The 21,067-nt window shown below is 41.7% G+C and overlaps 2 protein-coding genes across 4 annotated transcripts; one reads left to right on the top strand and one right to left on the bottom strand.

Moving 5' to 3' along the window:
• Positions 1-129: 129 nt before the first annotated feature.
• mgst3a (microsomal glutathione S-transferase 3a) lies at positions 130-5,056 on the bottom strand. 2 transcript variants are annotated; one of them, XM_086042636.1, is made up of 6 exons: positions 4,979-5,056; positions 1,342-1,466; positions 1,131-1,204; positions 792-849; positions 609-681; positions 130-519 (listed from the first exon to the last, which is right to left on the bottom strand). In XM_086042636.1, the coding sequence occupies exons 2-6, from the start codon at positions 1,456-1,458 to the stop codon at positions 377-379; spliced, it is 465 nt and encodes a 154-aa protein (XP_085898762.1). In that variant the 5' UTR covers positions 1,459-1,466; positions 4,979-5,056; the 3' UTR covers positions 130-376. The 2 variants fall into 2 exon arrangements, with proteins under 2 accessions (XP_085898762.1, XP_085898761.1); XM_086042635.1 differs by lacking the exon at positions 4,979-5,056 and adding an exon at positions 2,075-2,464.
• A 42-nt stretch (positions 5,057-5,098) lies between these two features.
• LOC147141004 (leucine-rich repeat-containing protein 52-like) lies at positions 5,099-16,771 on the top strand. 2 transcript variants are annotated; one of them, XM_086042633.1, is made up of 2 exons: positions 5,099-6,275; positions 14,792-16,771. In XM_086042633.1, the coding sequence occupies exons 1-2, from the start codon at positions 5,693-5,695 to the stop codon at positions 15,115-15,117; spliced, it is 909 nt and encodes a 302-aa protein (XP_085898759.1). In that variant the 5' UTR covers positions 5,099-5,692; the 3' UTR covers positions 15,118-16,771. The 2 variants fall into 2 exon arrangements, with proteins under 2 accessions (XP_085898759.1, XP_085898758.1); XM_086042632.1 differs by having other exon boundaries at positions 5,102-6,335.
• Positions 16,772-21,067: the final 4,296 nt, after the last annotated feature.

The following is a 21,067-nucleotide window of genomic DNA, read 5'->3' as shown; positions in this document are numbered from 1 at the left end:
AGATATGCGATGTGGACTTTGACAACTAACGAAATCGAATTCCCCACCACTCCCCGACACAAATGTAATACGTTAATTTCAAAAGAATAAGGCACTTGCACTCCTGAAAAAAAAAACATGCTCATGACATTGAATGAAACCATGTGCTGTATTTATTAAAAAAACAAACAAAGAAAAAAGTAATTATGGTTTGGGCGTGCCAATAGGTGCCAACACCCTATCTCCTAATCCATGTGAGGCCACTCCCGACATGGAGAACCAGTCAGGTCACTTAACGTGACTTTCGTGTTTGTGAGTATAAAACACATTGAGAAATATGGCAAAGGTGAAGTGTGAATGTACACGTTTGCAGCACTACCGCGAAGCTACGTGCATTTTAACAACACTTTTTCACATCGCACCAAGACCCCAAACGTGGTCGTGTCCAGCCCATCAAGTGGTGTCCAAAGCTGGCGGTGGTCAGAATCATCCCAAGCAGAGCCACGTTTCCAAAAGCTCCTCGGATTCTTTTTTGAGGATCTGATTGAGAATTTTTTTTTTCAAATTACCTGAGTGGCACCGAATTGAATTGACCCAACAAAATTCCAAGTTATTCAACACCATCTCACCTCCTGTTGAATAGCCATGCGCGTAAACCTCTCGGCTTATGATCCACACAGCTCCCAGTCCACTGCTGAGACGCTGGAAGCAACACACACATACTGTATTTACATTTTGTCTGATAGGAACACATGATTGATATGCATTTGGAACCAGGTATGTTACTTGTGAAATGATATAGATCAACTTACAGGACAATGCAAGCCACCAACCGCCAGACAGAAAAGGAACACAGGGTAGCTCTCCAGACTGGTTGGCGTTTTTATGAAGACAGAAAAGGAAAAAAAATTAAATAAAATACACTACATTCACTTGAGCCTCTTTTTTTGTTGTTGTTTTGTTTTCACAGGACTGTTTAATATCTAAATTTGTGTTACTTGCAAATCCAAAGTGAGGCAAAAAGTAGGCATCTTTGAGGTTTAATGTCACATTTCAATCAGATTTTTAATGGTACATAAAAAAAAAAATCACTTCCTGCAAGGTGGAAAAGCATGTCCAGCATTTTTGTCCATAACTTGTTCCTTACTCACGTGTTTTGGTGTGCACGCTGTACACAGTTGAAAATGTTGCCCTCTTCGCTGTCATCACTGTACATCTTGGGGTACTGCAAAAAAAGACAAACACTATGTTTTTGTGTTGTGTTCATAATGTGCAAGCACACCAAAGGCAGTTTTCGTGCATTCTGCAGCTTGTCTGCAGATCAAACTGCAACAAGACGTCACCCTCTCGAGCTCAGCTCACCGGGACGTTGTACTTCTTGCGAGCTTTGCCCACTTGAAATGCCAAGTGTCCCACCATGAATATACTGGCAACACCAGTCAATACTACGTAGCCATACTCCTTGGACAGAACAACCATCTTGACACCTGAGGGAAACAAACAACAGTTTGATAGAATCAAGTGGAAATGGGTACCACGCTGTAAATTGTAAAAGATTATTGCACAGTAGTTAGGTGAATCCTTGTGAAGGAGAAGCAAATGTTTTTGTCTTTCATGATGCAATCTTCCATAGTGTTACTCAACAATACAAATCCCAAGTCGTAGCAGGTACAGGAGAGTCCTCGGTTTACAACGGACGTAGCCTAGCTGTGATTAATTTGTGCAGAGATATTCTATCATTAACCAACACCAAAGAAGCAGGAAAGTCACAAATTCCGAAAATATTTGTGAGAAAACAATGCTCAGCGGTAAATATGAAACAAATGACAGTACACTACTACGTTCGTAAACTCGAGGTACGACTTGTAAGGCGATATAAAATAACTTTGTATATTTCATCTCGCATCGCATTATAATGTATTGCGTGGAATGGTAAAAATTGACGTTTTATTCCCCCCAAAAGACGTGCAAGCAACACCAGAGCGCAATCACGTCCATAAGGTCAAACGAGGACATCGCCACACGCAACATACGATGCAAACTTGTATACAGTACTCGTGCTACTCTGTGATCACAAATGACAAAATCAATTTACCTTGCAGACGAAGCACGGGCAGAAGATACAATCGATTGAAGCGAATAAAGTACACACAAGGACAACAAACAAGTTAGTCGGACTTCCTTCCGCGTGCGTTGGAGCCTACAAAACATGCGCAAGATATGGGCGTGGCTGTGAAGTTCAAGCTACAGTACATACAGTAAGACATTTTTAAACTACTGTACTGTATTTTGAATAGATAGAGGGGCGCAGATGGGACTTTGGAAGGGGGCAAGGGGTGGATCAACCTTGTTAAAATAATACACACACACAAGCGCACGCACATATAAAACCGAATACGTACGAACGTCCCTTCATACGAAATTTTCAAGTACGAAACGCCTCAACGGGAAAATATTGCCTCTAGTTACGAAAGAAATTTCAGGATACGAAAGGTAAAAGTATGGGGTGACACTCGCAGTATGGGCTGCCAGTCGCAGCTCCGGAGTTTCCTGAACGCAACATACTCATAGCTGCTTTGCCATTGGCTAGCCTAGCACCTTCCTGGCATCCCATTGGCTAAGAGGGACCTCTTCCGTATGCCTCTGTGTGCGCGTGTATGCGTGTGTGTGTGTGTGTGGGGGGGGGGGGGGGGGGTGTGAGGGTGTGAGTGTGGGTGTGTGTGTGTGTGTGGGTGTGTGGGAGGGTGTGTGTGTGTGCGTGTGTGTGTGGGTGTGTGGGGGTGTGTGTGTGTGTGTGTGTGTGTGTGTGTGTGTGTACAGACAGGTAAATAGATAGATGCAGCGTCCTCGTCATTCGCCCCTCGGGCCACGAGGTCTTCCGATAGTTTTACGTGAATTAGAAACGAGGAAAAGAAAAAAAGGATCAATAGGATATGATTCTGCTTCCTTTTTGGGGTGAGAAAAGGCTGTGATTTTTGTTTCTTCCTTTTTTTTCATCTAATTTCTGAAAATTCAAATAGACTCTGCACGGCCAGTTAGTTTGGACTTCGCCTTGACTGCAAAGTCTCCCCACGATGAAAAACAATGTGTTTGCAAAAGAAAAAAAAAAGCAGCTATCTCTACGAACATTTGAAGTGCATGTCCGCTGATAGTGTAGTGGTACACACGCCTGAGTTGTGTGCGGGCAGCGTGGGATCGATTCCCGCTCAGTGACAGTGTCTATGTGTGCCCTGCGACTGGCTGGCGACCAGTTCGGGGTGTAGTCTGCCTTCGCCCATTGACGGCTGGGATAGGCTCCAGCAACTCCCCGCGACCCTATATAGGATAAGCGGTTTGGAAGATGACATGACATGACATGACATGACATTTGAAGTGCACAAAACTTCAATTCAGCTAGTGTTGAGTATACTATATAGCGTATCTAGCTAAGGAGCAATAAATTATAATCATCAATCATCACATATATACATCTGTTGGTAATTTCCTTCTAGCTTTCGACTTCTGGACTATAGAAAGCGGGGGTTGACTAAAATTCTGACCTAGATGTTAAAATTCTGACATTTTCTAGGGAAAATAAACGCACCAGTAGCTGTAGCACGCTGTATACTGTAATTATTTGATCACTTGCTAAATTTGTAACTTGCCCGCCCCACCCCCATCCAGGTTATATGATTAATTATATGATTTAAACAAACACATTTGAACTTAATATTTTTTTGTAAAAATGTATTTGTATTTAAAAAAACAACAACATCAAATTATTTAGGCTTCTAAATATTTTAGGTTGCTTTATAGGTGGAAACGGCACTGCGATGAAATAATTAATCCACCCGTTGTATCCGAAGTTCCACAGTCCTGACTCCTGTGTCAGTCCTGCAGCGAGTGTTCCACGATTCCGCTATACCAAGCATTCGTCGGTAGATGTCCTCATAACATTACTGAACGGTTGACGCCAAACAACTGTGTTCGCATCATCTACTTAGCTGTTACATGCCCATAAGACCAACCTGGTCTTCATGCCCTCCTTCACTTCCTGCCAGTGCATGCGTGAAAGTGAAAGAGTAAAGCATGCTCAGCGTACACAGTGCTTTGACGTTCTCTCAGGGTCTTTCAGCAGCACTTCTTTTGCCCTTCTTCCCCCAACACCCCCCCCTCCTCGCCACCATACTGAGTCTGATTCAGCACTTCAACACCTACACATGGAACCAAGAATAGATTCAAACTGGGTGAGGAGAACAACAAGTGAGACCACCCTGTCCCATCCCATCTCCCATCATCTGCTTGCAAGCCTCATATGCTCATTTTGGATTGGTGAAAGGTGGAGCCAGGAGCTAAATGTCAGGAAAGATTACTTTGTAGTCAACTCTATTTTTGGTATTGTATATAGAGAAGGATGCTCTTTTTGGACAGAGATTGATGAATTGCTTATTCTAATATGGATCTATAAAACCATTTTCTCAAGTTTAAAGTGTGTAAACATCATTAAAGGTCTGAGCATGTTGCCCTGCAGACCAGGCTCCTTAAAGATCCTGTAAAGTGAAAATAAAATTTGACACAACACAGAGAAGAGTATTGTTCTAGCAAATATTAATGAATGAATAAAAACATATTGCTACGTATTGTAAATAAGATGGTGTGTTTATTTTTTCATATTTGCTCTGCCTAAAGCCATCTAGTTGAAGACATTTATTTGTTTTGTCTCTGTCAGTGATAGGTGGCCAACCGGCTGCATGTGGCCCACACTCTGAGTGGCCCATCGACTAATGTCATTCCCGTCAAATATTGAAAAAAACAAAACAAAACGTTTTTTCGAAATGTTTTGGGTGGGGGAAGTTATATTTTTTCTGTACTATAGTGGACCCCCACATACTCGCGATTTGTCACCCGCGGATTCACCATTTTTTTTCCAATTAAAAAAATGTTTTTGATTATTTCAGGGTAGGGAGGAAAAAAATCGTGGAAAATGCATATTGGGGATTTATCAGAAATTTCCACCTACCCTTTTTGCAATTGTGGCTAAAAGCACGTGCTCTTGTTGTTGAGGTTCTGATGTGATGCTGCCGCGTACTTAGTCACACACCTGAGGCAACAGCACACAAACACACGTGCACAACAATCATGCATGTTTCATGATCAATCAACGTGAGCATCTGGCGCACACATGCGCGCGCCCGCGGGAGGCACGTGGGGGAGCCAGCACCGCTGCGAGTTGCTGAAGCAAATAGGTCATGCAAGTAAACACACGCAAATGCATTGGATTACACGGAATATTTTGGTTGCGATCGCAGCCGCTGCCCGGTGCGTCAACCCTCTCTCAGCGCGGAGCCCTCCCCCCTCCCCCGTCACCGGAGTTGGCGTTGTTAAGGCGAGAGGATGCCACAGCCAAACATGACAAGTGACCGCGCACATCGCGAGCAGGGCAGCACCATTGCGCGTCGCGAGTGGGAGCGTGAAGGAAACCCAGTACCGTAATAAATCCACGAGTTATGACAACCGGCATGAGCTCATCGGTTGCACGCTGGATCGGGATCAGGACCAGCTGACAGGATGAGCTGAAACATTACGCGCAAGAGAGTCGCCAAGGGCAACAGTCTCCACTGACCTCCGTGGAAACAATCCTCACGCTATTAACGACCGTGCGCCGGAGGCCCATGAAGAATGTAAGCGCGCGTGGATCGCTCCGAGCGGGCTGGATGAAGCCCTCGGCGGTGCCATGCGTCTTGCCCCGCAGCCGAGCGCGCTCTTGATCGTCGTTGAGCTCCTGCTTTGCACGGGGGCGATCGCGTCTCCGCTGCTCTCGCCGGGCTGCCCGGACCGGTGCGTGTGCGACGAGCAGCTGGTGGTTCAATGCGCCGGGCAGCACCTGAGCAGCTTCCCCGCGGACCTGCCGCTGGCCACCAGGCAGCTCATCATCTCCAACAACTTGATCGCCGAGCTGCCGCCACTGGCGCTCAACTACCTCTCGGATCTAGTCTACCTGGACTGCAGCAACAATTCATTGACAGAGATCTCCCAGTCCACGTTTGGGAATCTCAGGAAGTTGGCCTACCTTGACCTCTCCTTCAACATCCTCACCCGAATCGAGGACAGGACCTTCGGCCCCTTGGACAGTTTGGTCATGCTGAGGATGACGGATAACCCGTTCCTGTCCGAGATACACCAGGACGCCTTTGCAGAGAACCTGGCCCTTCAGGTGCTCGACGTGAGCCGGAACAACTTGACAGCGCTGAACATCAGCTCCCTGATCTCACTACCCGCCCTGCGCTCGATGGGCCTCAGCGGCAACCCGTGGAGCTGTGAGTGCGGCAGTGAGGAGCTCTGTCTTTGGGTGCACTTGGAGGGATTCAAGTTTCAAGGTTCCGCTTTCTTTGCTTTTCACTAATGCCACCATTTTATGGGTCAATGAGTGTTACTAATATATATATGTATATATATATATACATACAAGTCTTGAAACAGACATGGAAAACGTGACAAAACAAGTCTCATCAGACCCAAATCAACAAAAACCTGACATATACTATACAGTTGGGTTAGAGATAACACAATTTGGGGTCAAAAATGGACCGATACACAAATTGGGTCATTTTGACCCACTTTCTTGCATTGTTTTGTACAAAACAGTCCATTTTTTAGGGTTGTTTTGTACAAAACTACACATTTTGGGGTTGTTTTCTGCAAAAACAACCAAGAAAGTTGGGTCAAATTGACCCAAATTGTGGATCGGTCCATTTTTGACTCCAAATTGTGTTATTTTTAACACAACTGTTTTTAGAGGGTATGTATATGGGTGTAACAAAAAAAAAAGATTTTAATCGGAAAATCAATTTAATTTGAAAAGGTGCGAGTGCCTCGAATCGAATCAAATCGAATTGCTCCACTTGAAAATATATATGCGCTATATAATGAGGCCTTATACAAGAGGTGCACTGGATCACTGGAGGTGTGACAGTTCACCCTTCTCACATACTGTAACTAAATATGGTGACAAAAGCGTTTGAAGTACATTAACACAAACGCAAATGTCATGTGAAGTATCCCGCTAAACATACCAGCTACTTCTAGAAGTAGGCCTGCACCAACAAATGAGATCCTATGCAGTACAATACGCAGTACCACACATTTTTTTATTGCATTTATTTGACACTCTGACCTCCCTGCTTTATGGGACTCGGCCTTCAGTTTGGATACAGTAAAGGGTTCATTCCAAAGATGCAAGTTTATGTTTCTTGATGGATGTTTTTGTTTAGCTAATTCCGAATCCAACCTCGTTTTTTTTCTCTATAGCACAGGGGTGTCAAAATATTTTTTGTTGTCGGAAACACGCCTACTGAGATACAGTTTCTCTTGCCGGGCCAGTATGACGGTGAAACCATATACTGGAATTGTTGAATCGCCTCCTTATATTATTATATATACACAACAAATTGATGGACATCCAGTGTTGAAATCTGAAGTCAAGGATAATAGTTTGCTTGACTATTGTTCAAGTTACTGTAAAAAAATGGTTTCCTTGCAATATCTCCGTGTTATTTATTACATATGATGATTAGAAATTTTGGTCCAGATTTGAGCAAGAATCATGGAAGTTGATACACTTGATTTGCTTCCGGGGGCCGCATAAAGTGATATGGCAGGCTGGAGTTGGCCCCTTGGCCTTAAGTTTGACACCTCTGCTCTAGCAACAGGTGAAGTGTTTCCTGAAATCTTTTTATTACAATCCGTAAAATCCAAAATCCATATTTCGCAAGTTTTTGGAGGTCACACTTAAAATAAAAAAATAAAAGCAGCTCAAAAACCTGACCTCAAAAACCTAGAAAAAAAAGTAAAGACATTTTTTATATCAGCAATAATACTACATTTAAGGCACACATAAAGCCATCTCCGATTAAAATTTTCGGTTGACCAGTGTATTTATTGCAAGAAGAAGCATGCTTAGAACAAAGAAATAATCTACCAAACACAACACTCCTTTAAATTTCCTGCTTTGTTTATGTAGATTGTGCATGTGGCCCTAATGTTTTGTCCGATTCCACGCATCTAAAATTGGTATCAAAACAAAATGAGTTTGCATTGGTGGAGACGTGCGTTGCATTACACTGAGAAGAAAAAATAATTTGACGAGACGAGGCCGATTTGAAATGTATTTCCGCCTCCAGAACTTAAAAACAAACGAGAATAAAAATAAACGATTTGGACAATGGTGGCGACCCAATAAAAACAACCATGGGATTCAATCATTTTAGTTCAGTTAATTGATCATGTAGGCAATGTTTGACTTCTCAGACTGTAACAATCCCAACGGAACAGTAACACATTTGTCCATGCAGGCACAACATCCGACACGCCTCACATTGGATGCGAAGTTGTGCATGCGCTAAATGGAGGATGGATGTTATGATTTTCTTGTGCAAGTGCGTATGTTTACCCAACACAAACAAGAGCGCGCCGTGCAGCTTGGTGAGCTCTGCAAAGTCTCCGCAAAGAGATGCAGGTGATGGAAGTGGAGCATGATGACATTCTAGCAAATGGGAGCCCGGATAAAAACAGGTGCATGGGCAGAAAGGCCACGTGATCCTCGCAACTCTGCTCATTAATTCATATTTGCAGGCTGTGTTACCAAGAATCAATGTTCCATCTCTTAATCAATGCGTGTTTGGTTCAGCTGATTCAGGCTAAACGCCACTCGCTTTTACGTCACATAATGACACTTGTCTTTCAGTATTACCGTCAAATGTGTCTGATTTGGTATAGGGCTGAATGTTGTTTTTTTTTTTTTTTTTCAAAATCAAATTTGCGATTTTTTTCCCCTCAATATTGCGATTGTGATTTAATATGTGATTATTTCTTGTGTGTGTCTTTTTGAACAAACATAAACAATAAATTCATCTCTGTTACGATAAAACAATTTATAAAATTCCCGTGAAAAACAATAATTGATTTATCTGCTTCAATTAGAGTTCTTAACTTACTAAACACTTTTGGCTTCATAAAAAGTGGCGTTTACTGTTATTTTTCAAAGGCAAACTATAGTTTACTGTGTTTTGGGAATTTGGCAGACCATGTTTGTGGACAGAAGACTTATCTATTACTTTTTTATGCCACCTGATAATTTGGTGATAGAAAGTACACAAGAATGCTAAAAGCAGGTCTAAGTTGTGGTGGAGGTAGTGTAGCGTATTTTTTGTGGATTTTGATGATTTTTTTTTCACATCAAACAGTGATATGGAAACATAGGTAGAGCTGGGCATTTTACAAAAAATTGGGCGGCCGGGCAGAGATGCGTACCCTTCCATCGTCCGTCATTCGCCTTTTTACCAGGGGGAAAAAACTGTAAAAAGAAAAAGAAAACAATGTCGTGTACCTTGCGGTCCCACAGACGCAATGACATGTGCCCCATATTGTTTTTATTTCACAGATCACTATGCTGTGCGTATGTGTGTCAGTTTTTTGGGGGGGATATTTTTGCTTTATTTGGCGGAGTGTCCGCTTGTGAGCCGCCTGCGTGTGACCTGAAGATTACGTTCTTGACGCCGATTGGCCGTCGTCGACGAGTGTACGGACTGGGGCCAAGTGGGCCATTTAAAATATGCAGACGGGAACTCGGTGGCGGTTAGGCAATGCCCAGCTCTGAAAAATAGTAAGAAAAATAGCAAGAAAATCCTCGAAATAATGAGGTAAACCCGCAATAGATGAAGTTATAGTCACAAATGAAACCCCCGTGACAGAGTGAAGGCGCCATAACCGAACGGTGAAGTAGCGAGGGAACACTGTATGATTAAAATAATAAAATATACATATATATATAAACCCTACTTACCGAAATGAAGCAGAGCACCAAAAATTGCAGCCTTTGCAATTTGAAAATTGCATTCCACAACTATGTCCATTTCAATTCGATTAATTGCCATCCCTGTAATTTGGCTCTTATTTAGATTTGGAACTCCTGTGCATGTGTGACTGTGTAAAAGGGCAGCTGCTATTTATAGTGAGCAAAGAAGCCAGTCATAATTCTCACACCGTCGCTATCATGCAGCCGCCGTGCTCGCGCTAAAAAGGCATCCCCTGCTTCTCTCTCCCCCTCACATACGTCCACATATACAAACCCTGCAGCTTGGGCCAAGTCCAAAAGGAGTCCTGGATGAGCTGCCCTATTTGCGGGCAGCTCACTGCCTTTTGTCTAACTTAATTTGGAGTCAAGTCTCTCGCCATGACAGCTGCCAGCAAGGGAGGAGGACGAGGGCACTTTACTATTACTAGGTTTTGTTTCCCCAAACCAGCTTGAGAAAGACCTCTTCTCATGCTGGGGCCTTGGGTGAGGGATAGGGATGTAACGATTAATCGTAAGTCGATTAAAAATCGACTCAAACCGATTAATCGAATAAACGATTTGAATCGAGACGAATCGAACTCAGTACTCACAAGCCCTATACAGCAACACCTAACAAAAGACAACATACCTATATCATTAGAATGTTCTAATTTAGAATCCTAAAAAATGATGTTTTCATTTTTTTTTTCCATTCCAGATGCATACCACATTTTGAATGTGTAGATCAAATTATGCGCTTTCGCCAAACATCAATTGCGTAATGCGTTTGCGGATGGCTGCAGCACCACACTAGCGCATCGAATCGAATCAGCGAATCGTTACATCCCTAGTGAGAGACACCTGCGTTGCGAGCGTCGTGGCTCCTGTTACGTCTCGTATGTGTCGCACCTGGTTGACGCAACGCGACTGGTTTGTCCTCTCAGTTTAGGAGACGCATCGATGGCAAGCGAGAGAGAGAGAGAGAGAAGGAAAGCTCGAGGAAGGAACCAACAGATTCTCTTCTGTGTCGTCCGCCTCGGTTAGATTAGCGGCTCCCTCAGCTGTTACGTAAGGGGAAATAGAGACGAGCGAGGTAGGGGGAAGCAGAAAGGGAAAGCCCTTGCGTTTTGATGCCTTTTTTTTTTTTTTTTCGGGGAGGGGGTGATGGTAGGAAGCCAGAAGGGTTTCCTTTTTCGCTGTCAGACACGTGCGCAGATATTAGGAAAGGAAGGACAGACGTGAGTGATCAAAAGGCTTTTTGGCTGAGGGAATGGGCCTTCCTGTTCAATGTGTGTACATTTATATTGAATGTGTGTGCATTCAAGCAGTAATGATGCAACCTATACAGAAGTGGCCAAAGATAGGATCAGAAAAGGCAGGTCTGATCCTCCAAATAGCATAAAAAAAATCTTTTTATGCTATTTGGAGCTTATAGAGGAGCAGACTGCCCTCATGCTCCTTAGCTGCGCTTTCGCATGTACGTCACTTCCTGGACTTTAAGAAAGAAAGGGGATTTGTGAATATTATGTCAGGATAAGTGTACTCCAGGTCTGCTGTAAATTCACGGACATTCAAGGACACTGGTCCAGCTCTATTTCGTTTAGAATCTTGAAAATAGGAAGCAATGGAAATAGAAACTATCCATTCTAGAGTCAAATTGTCAGCAGTCGTTAAAATCTTGAGGCGCTATCTCACTGAGCGGCGAATGTTGGATTGGATGAATGTGAGCGAAAATAGGGTCTGTCATTTGCAACTTCTGGCAATGCTTTGAGACAATTTAGCAACATTCGCGTGAATGTTTGGGAAAGCGTTTGTAATAGACAGATGGCGACTGACAGTATTGCGAGGATTGGCACGCCTTCACGTGAAAGAACAATTTAGACAATAATTGTTAAAGACTTCCCTGAACCAAATGTGCGTTGCGTGTTTTTGGAATGTGGAATATGAATTTTATCACACCAATTCTAATTCGGAACCTAAAAAGGAATAGGAAATAAGTCGACATTATGGTTTATGTTTTAAGTGTCACTATTGATTTGTTTTCCATCAAATATGAATTCTTGCTCTTTTCCCATATATTCACATAAATTCCTGGAATTTTGCTACCCTGCTCAATCAACCAAATGAAAAACTCAAGCTGGAAACCTCCTTGGGACACACTGTAAAATTACTGTTTCTACTAACACTTAAAAGCTGCGGAAAAAGAAAAACAATCAGTTTTCAGTGCGGTACATTTAATCACTATCATTTTTTGTTGTTTTGTTTTTAGTTTCAGAAGTGTATGACCTTTGGAGTATTGCATTTTGTTGAGCTCTCTGACAGCTGGGGAATTATTGTGGGTTAAGATGCACTTTTGAAAGAAAAGTCCAAATTGACATTTGTTCACCATTCCAAAAAAGCTACAGCAGTAAAAATGAGAGCTGGTTTGGTTTATCTTCGGGCTGTTTTGGCAGCACAATTGTTACAGAAAACAGGAAAGTTTTTGGATCACTCCTGTTGGGAATTCCCTCCAAGAAACTAAGTCTGTGGGGAAAAAAAAATGAATCCATTAATAAGTATTATTGTGTGTTTCACCCATTTCATGCTGAATGAAAGGATTATTTTCTGGAAAGAGGCTTCTCTTCTCAGACGCTGCAGAAATCGAACAGACGTTTTTGAAGTTGACTGGCGGGCCTTTGAAGAATGTAGACGGCGGTTTATTGAAAACCAAGGAATTTGACTTTTATTAGCTGCTAGCTCTCCGCAAGCTCTCAGTTCAACTTATTCCCTTTTCTTCTCTGGTTTCGCGCACATACACAGAGAAGAAGCCTGTGGAGAAGAAAGGGGATTTGAATAATTCAACCTTAGTGTGCTTTTTCTTAGTAATTTAATGCCGCATGGCGATAGTGTTGCGTTGAAGCTTGTGGCTCCCTGTTAGGGCAAGGTAACATTGCTAAGCACGCGTAGCCGCCGCCGCACGGGATAGATGGCGTCGAGCGAATGTGTTCTATGCAAAACAATACGTAACCCTTTGAATTATTTATCAAGCTCTTGGGTTGAACTTGAAGGCCTCTGGGATGCTATTTATGGTTCACGAGAACAGAGAGAGCAAAGCGTTTTCCGACAAAGTCATATTTCTTTCCTCAGAGATCTTTGCAAACCGCTCTAAAATAAGCCCCAATCAAATTGTGCTGAAAGACACGGTGACGCTTGTGCGGCAATCTCATTACAACGCTCGCGCAAACTTCTGATTATGCTGATTAGACCAGGAGGATGCTTTGTCATCTAAACTCCTTCTGCCGACGCCCTCATTTCCGATGAAGAAAAATCTGTTTATTAATGTGGAACCACCAGCTGCAACATTATGACCGCCTGCGCAATCTAATGAGATCCAATCCAATAGTTGTATCAAACATTCATCCTTTTCAAAGGAAACAATTGCTCATTTAACATGTTTATTATGATTTATTACTGTTGTAGTTTCAGTACTAGGAGGCGTTTTGGCTGTGGCAGAACGTCAGGGTCAGCAAGGCCTTCTCTTCTGACCTAAACATAATCAGAAGAACTGACCTACATTTGCCATCTAAATTGTAATATTGGTTCCATGAAACTGATTTCATTTATTCCCAACAGTGTATTCTTTTCATTCCATAGCCTTCCTCCAGGCTGCACTGCTTTCAGTACTGTATGTGGATGTTTGAATACTTGTCCAATCAGAGTTTAGCCTCGATGTGTTGCCAGGTCAATCTAATCTGCCCATGGCCTTCGGAATAGAGTAAGTGTAATTTAAATGATTTAAAACCATGGGACTGCTTCTTTAACCAATACAATTTCAAATTCACCTCGCAGGTGGCCCTCAATAGCGTCAGCATTTTCCTGTCCTCTGATTGGTCAGAGCAAGCATCCTTCTTTGACTACAAAAACACATCTGTAATTTGGCTGCGAAAACCTTTATGACATTTTTGCCCGAGGCTTTGCCATCACCATGTTAAAGTGGAAGTCAATGCAAATATATTTTTTTCAAGAATATGTTCTATGCAAGCCCACTGGTTGAAACAGGGCATTCTGATAAATATTGCGTTTGTGGAATAAGTGTTAATCCACTCGTTTTTAGCCATCTCCGGGGTCGGCCATTTTGTCTTCTGTCGACTGAAAATGACATCACAACTGCTCACAACGACCAATCGCGGCTCAGATTTAGAAACAGGTCAGCCGTGATTGGTCCTTGTGAGCTGTTGTGATGTCATTTTCAGTCGACAGCAGACAAAATGGCCGCCCCCGGATATGGCTAAAAATGAGTGCATTTTGCTGCTTAACTTATATTTCACAAACGCAAAATTAATCAGAATGCCGTGTTTCAACTAGTGGGCTTGCTGGGAACATATTCTTGACAAAAATATGTTTGGGTTGACTTTTGCTTTAAGGCACCCAGACATTTCCAGTCTTCATAAAAGCGCAATACTGTATTCAAACTACTCATAACCGTTTCACAGACTATTAGTACCATCTATTTGTGGAAAGTTGATACTGCAGTCAAATGTCAATCCATCCAATTATTATTAATGATTTTCAAAAATAATCGAATTACTATTTTCTGCCCTCAATATTGCGATTTAGATGTTTTGTTTTTTTCCTTCAATGTCATCTTCCCATGTATTTTTTTTAACAAACAAAAGCAATAAGACATAGGATTCTGTTTAAGGTAAGCCATTTTAAACAACAAAGGAAAACTTGCAGTGTGCTGAGCAGAGTGCGCTCCGCTCACAATAATAGAATAATCTATTGGATAATCCATCCAAAAAAGATGTGATGTGATAGCTTTAGTCTGTGGGTAACAGCCATTATATTTTATTCAAATGTTTTGAGTTCTGGTCATGTTCCAGATGATGTATATGGCTTTTTGGGCCCAAAAAGACTAAGGCTAATATGTACCACTGCATTTTTGGTGACCTTATTAACGTGCTTGTCACTTGATTAGGTACTAATCAGCTTCCTGGTGCTGATTTACTGTGTATGTAACAGATGAGGGCCAGACTGTGTGCGGTTCCCCAGATGACCTGCAAGGCCGTCGTCTTGGTGAGGTGGGCATCGAACTACGGACATTGTGCCACCACACTTTAAGGTCCTGGGACTATCTTTTCTTCATCATCATCGGCTTTGTCATCTTCGCCGCCGGCACCGTGTTGGCCTGGGTCATGGGGGTCGTCATGGTGCTTTACGAGCGCTACATCAATAAGCAAGATGAGCAGCTGGAACTGGACGAGGAAGACGAAGCGGCCACGGAGTCGGGGCGGACCGCACGGGCCAGAAGTGACAATGACAACGCTTTGTTAAAACACACCGTTTAGGAGGTCCGCTTCACCTTTCCCATTTTGGATTCTCACAGTGCCTCCTGTCTGCTTCCAGAACCTCCTGGATGTCCTTCTACATGGAACTCTTGCCAGAGAGGCGGAACCGGCTCCAAGCACACAATGGAGGCTACAGTGACTGTGTTTGAAAAAGCATGACTTATTCTTGTCTTGTTTGATTGGGTCAAGTGGTCAGCCAGGACAATGGTGAAGACGATGTGATGGGCCCTGTTTCCATAGACAGGTTACCAGGATATCAGTATCGCTGTGGTTAAAGATAATATTCATTTTATTACCAACATTTTCTAAGAAGATCCATGCACCAGGATTCCCACCCAGTTTTCATAGAACACCACATTTACTTCAAATTCAATTCACAACAAACCTGTCAAAGGTGGTAACCAGCTTCAGGTCTTCAGCCCACCCAAATCAAATCTTCAATCCAATCTGTTTGGTCAAAATAATGACCCCATTCTTGCGTATAAATAACCCAATCTGCTCGAAATCCACAGCTACCCAGCGAGTGGGTTAGCAAACAATCCAAAACATTTTTTAGTGTTTGATAACTCATAATTTGAGTGTTTGATGGGTGGTCCACTACCACGCAAACACTGACAGAAATAAAGATACAGTAGAAGTCAAATTCACCTAAGGGCTAAATAATGGACTCCTGTGTAACTATTCTTACAGTTTCTAGGTCACCAAAGGTACAACTAAATTCTTAAGCATTAAATGTCAAGTGTCAGGGGTACAAAAGTGTTAACACTCCAGCGACAAGCTAGTGTGAGGGAGAGAGAATGGGATGACCAAATATAGTATGTTCTATGATACGCAATGTTGTATTAAGTCATTTGTATAATTTTTTTTTTCTTTTTTTCAATCCACTGTTATGTAATAAGCTGTGGGAAGACTTCATCGCTATTCATCCCTGACCTTCTGATCGTCTCTTAAAAGAAGCAGGTCATCGTGTTTAAGATGATACAACTGATGAAATGAATTGCTGACACAATACAGTTTGCTATAGCAAGCACTGGCTGGAAGCAGTTATCTTTAATTATGCAAAAATGATCAGTGCCGTTCATCTATTTATCACGAGAACAAATAAAAACATTTGCTGATTGAGCTCATTTTCCCGGTGTTGTTGTGTGTTTTCCAACCTGATAGCGCACACTCAGCTGACTTTCTGGCAGCAGCTACCTTTTTCACAATAACTACTAAATCAAATGAAAATGGATCAAATCATTTGGAAAGCATTCTCAGTTTGTCAAACTCAAATCCAAGGATCGTATTCAGTGTTGTATATTAGTCACTGTTGTGTCTGAATTAAGGTCAGTAAGCTAGCTGTGATGCTAGCTGTGACAAGACGGCGAGCAAAAGGTTGTAAGGTGACACCGATACGCATAAACCAAAACCCAACAGCAGCATACTAGTTTAATGACCCTTCCGGTACTGCTCTTCAGTACCTACTGGTGATTAAATGGCACTGTTATATACCAGCATTATCTTTATGGACTCATTTGAAAGCTATTTGTAAATAAGAGCGGTGATTAAGATACACCGTGACTTTGTCGCAGCAAGGTTCTCCAGTTTCAGCTCTCTGGTGTCAGACTTACTGGCGCTCACTGAAGGACACTTCCTGGAACACACTAAGCTGTATTCAATACTGTATACTGTGTAGTACACCACTTTATATTAAAGTCATTTTCATGATCCAGTGACTGCTATTATCATATTTCTTTATCATGAAGGTGAAAGAAGAAACTCAGGAATGAATGCGTGTGTCTGCTCTCTTTTGCAAAAATATTCACTGCAGCTGGATGGAAACAAGAAGGTCATGTTTTGCTGACATTTTGGCACGAGTCAACCTTAATTTACACAAAATGCACTTTACTATGCGTGTGTGTGTGTCCAGTTATAACTACATGGGTGCACATAGTAGGACTGCAAAAATGATGCTGCCCTGTGAGGCTATTTATTAGAGCATGGCCTAAAACCGGAGCAATGTCATTACACATGCAATATCTATTCTTTTTTTTTCTTTAATAAATATGTACATGCAATCGTTCTTCTTTATTTCTGTCACTCGAAAAGCTAACTTGCTGGTGATACACTGTACTGTGAAGTCCAACAATATTCTCAATTTTACCTTCTGGCATCTTCAGTGTAAACTGATTCTGTCAAAATAAGCACTCAGCCAGACAAATGTGACAAAGAAAAACACAAACTCACATGCAAAAAACAAAAACAAAACAAAAAAACAATACAAACAAAAAAATGATGTTACGAAATAATGTTAAAAGTGAATATGTATTTGGAAGTTAATAGTCAAACTAATACTTCATTTAGCTGCATAAACCAATACAATACAACCGTCATTTAACTCGTGATTGTGATTATGTGATTTCCCAAAAGAAAAAAAAACATGATTATATTGATACTTATGATAAAAGCTGTTTAAATATATAAAAGAATACAACACGGACAGAGGAAGCCATTTAATTAGAGACTGAAGGTTCTCAGAATGGTAACATAATTTTAAACAGCTTTCAGTATGACACAATAATTTTACATCACTGCAAAGTAACTACTACGATAGTGAAATATTTCATTGTTAAAATTAAAAACTCACTGAACACAGTGCCAATTTTTGTGAAGACAAATTTCTTTTGCGCCACACTTGTATTAATGTCGTATAGATACTGAGTGTTCTTCAGCGCTAAAGAAAAGATGCGGTTATTTATTTCCAAGTGTCTTCTCCATCCATCCATGCATGCTAACAACATGGACAGCACATATAGTGTACACTCATCCATCTGGCCGCAGTCGTATCTGAAAATGGACAAATGCTTTCCAACGTAGACATTTGGAAGCCTGTGGGTGTTTACGCTTCTGCTCACTTTTGTGGATCTACGGAACTCAAGGCGGAATAGTTGCCACGTCGCTTGCTGACGGGAGATGTGACATCAAATACGAGCGTCTCTAACTCGCCATAATAGGCCATCTCATCTACTTCACACACGCACTCACCAAATAGGAAGAAAATCCTTCTCATGGAGGAGCAGAATGACTTACAAATTTAGACATGGGGGATGAAGAATTGGGAGCCTGCATTCCAGTTTAATATATAAGTCACTTATAATCACTGCCGCATAGACATGACAGCATCAAATTAGCTTGAGCGCAAGTTATATAAAATGCTTAGGCAGACACTGGCAAACATGCCAACTATGTATGGTGAGGCCTTCTCTGTTAAATTTGCTTTTCCGTTTAAAGAGTTGTTACTTTCGTCACACTAAAGCCTGATTTGTTTCTATTTGTATTGTTATATAATACAGTATTTCCTGTTTCTATAGCACTTGTTTCAGTGGCGGGGGGTGAGTTTTGGCTCTGGGCCTCGGGATTTAAATGACCTAATCTCTTTAAAACACCATCAGGTTGCAAAAAAACCCGACAAAAATGGTATATAACAAGACGTTGTATTAAAGAGGCATTTCACGGACTGTATTTGAAGATGAATACCATTATTACTAAAGCAAGGAACGCAATTACCTTTATCTTCCAATACATCACCTCTAAATAACTACAAACCTGTACAGTATAATATAGAAGTTCACAATCAATATTGATCACTATAAAAAAATTAAAAATGAGAAAAAACACATTGTATGTGTTCACCAGAGATGCTGATGCAGACATAACAGACCTACTTTCTTTGGTCATGCCTGTCTGCGTATGCTAGCTTTAGCTCATACATACTGCTTTGAAAGTGGTCCAAAAATCAATTTAAAGGGGAAAGAAACCAAAACATATTTTTCTCAAGAATATGTTCCCAGCAGGCCCACGAGTTAAAACATTCTGATTAATATTGCGTTTGTGGAATATGGGTTAAGCAGAAAAATCCACCCGTTTTTAGCCATCTCTGGGGGCGGCCATTTTGTCACTTCTGTCGACTGAAAATGTCATCACAACTACTCAGGGCTCAGGTAACGACCAATCACGGCTTAGCTTCAGAAAACAGGTCAGCTGTGATTGGTCGTTACCTATAAGCCCTGAGTAGTTGTGATGTCATTTTCAGTCGACAGAAGTGACAAAATGTCCGCCCCCAGAGATGGCTAAAAACGAGTGGATACCTCTTATACCTCTTATTCCACCGCAATATTTATCCAAATGCCTTGTGTCAACTAGTGGGCTTGCATAGAACATATTCTTGAAAAAAATATGTTTCGGTTGACTTCCTCTTTAAGGGTTAAAACAAGCCAGCCAGCAATGATGTCTGTTGGCCTGGCCTTATAACGTCTAGTTTTTCTTAAAAAGCACACCTTATGTATTTTAATCAGGTCCGACATCGTCCTTGCCTGTAAATTAATCTTTAATCTTTCGAAGATCAACCAATTAGAAGGGTAAACAAAGCAGACTATTTAGCTGAACCAATCGGACGGAAAATTAAAGGTGTCACTATGAGCCTGCACGAAGGCACAGAGTCCGAAATCTAAAATCTGATACTTGAAAATAAGCCACTGTGTGTTGGCTCTACACCAGCATTGAGGATTCTGAAGGTCTGGGGAAGATTACATTTAACATGGCAATAGCCATTGAAATCTGACTGGACAACAAAAAAATTAAGCAAAAAACGACTAGATGCTGCACAGCCAAGACACATGTTGCGAATTGAAGACAAAGGACTGTTGGAAATGCTGGTCTGTGCTTCTGATGGCGTTTGGGCATGCAGAAAAGGCCTGCATCAATTCCACTTTTGTGCTGTAGTACACAGTGCCTGTTATGAGAAGCTGTCCTCTGGCTGATGATTGATGGACAACAGGAAGTTGCTTTGCAGAATGGCGGATGCTGTTGATGCTTTTCCATATCCGCACACAGGCTGAGGGGCCTAGCGGCTCCGTGCCCCTCCCCAAAGTCATTTCAAAGGATATGGTGTGTCCTTTTGTGCTCTGAAAAATATACAGTATGTATGCTCCACAACAACAATGGCAAGCATCGGCATTGGTTGTGCCCAGACAGGTTCACACGCTGATCCAATAGAGGCATCTGCACAAGTGAGATAATGAAAATCCATAAGCTCCAATTCGAAGGGACAAAGACAGACACATGGACTCTGCAAATTGTCCAGCTATATTTTTCTTCAACGTGCCAAGCCTGAAATGCTCTTAAATATCTTTTCGCTCACTTTATCCCTCTTATCTGCAGCTGGTCTCTTTTTAGTCCCCCCTCAGGCTTTGTTTATTTTTCCTCCAGATATTTTTGGCAGTTTTCTTGTGTCATCTCTATTTCTGTCTTTATCCTCCCGTTTGAAAGAAAATGTTATCATTTTGGCAAGTATGATTGTGCACTTTTTAATAGGAGAGCGAGATGATCAGAGTGATACGGGTGTGATGTCAGCAGTCAGCTAAGCCATCTTAAATAGTGCAAATGGAGAACCAGAAAGCCAAAGAAGAAAATCTGCCCGAAGCTCTTTAGTTAACATATTAAGTGGATTTGGTTTAATCTAAATTCTGAGTATGAAAGTGATTCCAAATGTGACATTTTATATTTAAAGATGACTTGCACCTTCAAGTCAGCTATGAGTTTACAAGTCAGAAATGCAATTTCATGTTAAGTAATCCAATTTGAGCGTACACTTCAGTCACAACTTTGGTATGCATTTGAATGAGAATGGCACTCATAAAAGCATCTTTTAAATTGGTTATTTATATACAATATATAGATGTAAGTGGAGCTGACTCACAGCTCCAAACCGTGACCTGTGGCCTTCATGGGTCAGTGTTAAGCACTTGGTCATTTTACTTCATATGAATGATCTGTGTATGGTTTCAAAAACTCCACATTTTACATTCTTCGCTGATGACACAAGAATTCTGCCTTGTGCATGGCAATGATTTGGAAACATGAGTTGGTGTGGTAGAAAAAAAGCCAACCATTTTGAAGGAATGGTTTG

The sequence above is a fragment of the Filicampus tigris genome, chromosome 10 (genome assembly GCF_054856515.1).
Source record: "Filicampus tigris isolate MCC_2025a chromosome 10, RoL_Ftig_1.0, whole genome shotgun sequence".
NCBI lineage: Eukaryota > Metazoa > Chordata > Actinopteri > Syngnathiformes > Syngnathidae > Filicampus > Filicampus tigris.
This window is presented reverse-complemented; position numbering and strand designations above follow the sequence as displayed.